Source organism: Hippocampus comes, unplaced genomic scaffold (genome assembly GCF_001891065.2).
Source record: "Hippocampus comes isolate QL1 unplaced genomic scaffold, H_comes_QL1_v1.1 scaffold111, whole genome shotgun sequence".
Lineage (NCBI taxonomy): Eukaryota > Metazoa > Chordata > Actinopteri > Syngnathiformes > Syngnathidae > Hippocampus > Hippocampus comes.
Genome location: NW_017805698.1, coordinates 3,817,009 through 3,819,179, shown reverse-complemented (window position 1 = coordinate 3,819,179; position 2,171 = coordinate 3,817,009). Strand labels below are relative to the sequence as shown.

The following is a 2,171-nucleotide window of genomic DNA, read 5'->3' as shown; positions in this document are numbered from 1 at the left end:
TATATATATATATATATATATATATATATATATATTCGAAATGTCTCTTTTTAATGCCATATGCTAATACAAGAGTATCCTACTCAAATCTGTGTCTACCAAATAATAAAACTCCTCACTGCAGGGTGTATTGCAAGCATATCTCATTCTCTAAGTTCTACAAGGGAAAATAAGGAAGCCTAAAATTACATCCCACTCTTTTCCATATGACAGGTTGACTGGATATCGTGTCATCTTTGACATCCAGAGAGCAAAAGGGTTTTCAAATGAATGTGGGCGCATCCAAGCGGTTTGTAAAACTTGATGCTATGCAGAGAAACATCTCATAAAAGCATGTAGTTACACTTGGGATTTTCCTTGCAGGAGCAACGTCAACACAGTCACATCACATCTATCTCAAATTAGTTGGGACAAGGAGGAAAAAGTTTCTCCGAAGCGGCGGCGATGCCAGAGAACTATCAAATCCGCTGCGATTCATTAATGAAAGTGTTTTGGGCATTTTGGCTGCGATGGGGGGGCTAAGTGACGGCGTACAAGGGGACTCTGACTGTGAGGATGGGGAGACTTCGTCTAAGCAGCTTTCGCATGTTTTGGGGGTAGAGGGCTAATCCCCTGTCAGGGATGGGGAGCTGCTCTCTTCGCAGTGCGGGCCGTGGGAGTCTCCTCCCCTGCCTCCGCTCGGCTGACACTCACCCGCGGGCTGGCATTTTCCTAATGCCGTATCACTTTCAACAAGCGGAAATAAAGTTCAACTGTCTCAAGGCGTCCGTTTGTCTCACTTTGAGAAATCCTCTGAGTGAAAACTCTTTCTTGTTTCTGATTTTAGGCAAGGTGCATCAAGCGGCCAAAAGCATGAGGGTTTATGTCAACAGTGACGCAGAATGGTTCAAAATGAACAGCCTCATAGTACAAGCGAGAGCATAAAAAGGTGCGCTCTCGGGCGACCAGATGACATTTGTACCAGCACACACTGAAAAGTTGGCCGCACTTGCGATCATAGTGGGAGCAATGTCGAGCCCTATACTGGCTAATCCTGCTTGCATCTGCTCTCTCATGAACGTTTTCATCCTGTAACCTCCCAATCCCGTCGTTAAAGGTAAAGTGGATTCCCATCCCCTGGGAATAAGGCAGCAGAAATATTTTTAAGTGAAACGATTCCGTTCAGTTCAATTTGATGCACTCACATCTTATAAATCAAAACCGATTTTTGCGATCCAAGCTGGTTTATGTGATATAGTTATGATAATTATTTTTGAGCTCCAGATACATTGGATTGGTTGTTCTTCCACCATTTCTGCAAAGATTTTTGTGGTTGTTGGTAGAGTAACACTCTAATTCTGCTTCCGTATCCTGAATGCATGAGAAAATCCTACAGTTGTACGATGGGATACGTCGGCCATCTATAAGCAGTTAGTATGTCGACTTATCTGCTAGTTTATGTTCATAATGAAAAGTGGCGATAAGCCCACCTGTGGAATGATGGACATTTTCTGGCGGAGGGTGTGCAGACCAATGTCAGACGTGCGGAAGCCATCAATCATGATCCTGCCCTCGGGTTCTGCCAGGCGGAACAAGGCTGAGATCAGAGAGCTTTTACCAGCGCCGGTGCGTCCCACAATGCCCACCTACAGGGGACAGATAGAAAACTTAACTCACATAAGCAGAGAAATCCGCAAAAGGGACCGCCTGATCTCTTCCTATGATTTTTTTTTTTGTGTCATTGGACATCTTGTGTGACTGCAGAACAAAAAAAGAAGACTGATTGAAAAGAGTTAACCTCCAGTAGGGATGACGTATACTGTAGTTTCTCTTTGTTTCGTAAACTGAAATGTGTGGACCGGTCCATGAAAAGTTATCTTCTGTGAAACCTTTCTGTGATACAAAGAAGTTGCAGACCACTGTATTGTGGGACCCACAGGGCGGGGTTTGCGTCAGTGTTGCTCTACTTGGAAATCCCCACGTGTTTTTGTTGTGGTGGAGCTGCGTGTTTTCACACAATTCTCCAGAGGATGCGGGATAGCGATGACGGATGCTGCTCTTTTTTTTCCCACTCTCGTCTTTTTCACTCTAGTTGTTTGTCACCATCCTTAGGCAGTGTGGGTAGCCACCGACCAAGTCATCCAATTTGGTACGAAAATTTGTCGTTGGTTCTAGGGTTGAAATGCAGCAGA

The 2,171-nt window shown here is 44.5% G+C and overlaps 1 protein-coding gene and 1 long non-coding RNA gene across 9 annotated transcripts in view; one reads left to right on the top strand and one right to left on the bottom strand.

The window, feature by feature from the left end:
• The window catches only part of LOC109523367 (multidrug resistance-associated protein 4-like), a 62,273-nt gene that overhangs the window by 9,438 nt on the left and 50,664 nt on the right, over positions 1-2,171 (bottom strand). For all 8 annotated transcript variants that reach the window (XM_019882485.1, XM_019882490.1, XM_019882486.1 and 5 more), the window contains one exon: positions 1,470-1,625. In XM_019882485.1, coding sequence (XP_019738044.1) covers positions 1,470-1,625 — 156 coding nt within the window. The remainder of the gene's footprint in view (positions 1-1,469; positions 1,626-2,171) is intronic.
• The window catches only part of LOC109523368 (uncharacterized), a 55,389-nt gene that overhangs the window by 38,854 nt on the left and 14,364 nt on the right, over positions 1-2,171 (top strand). The gene's annotated exons all lie outside the window — the stretch shown is intronic.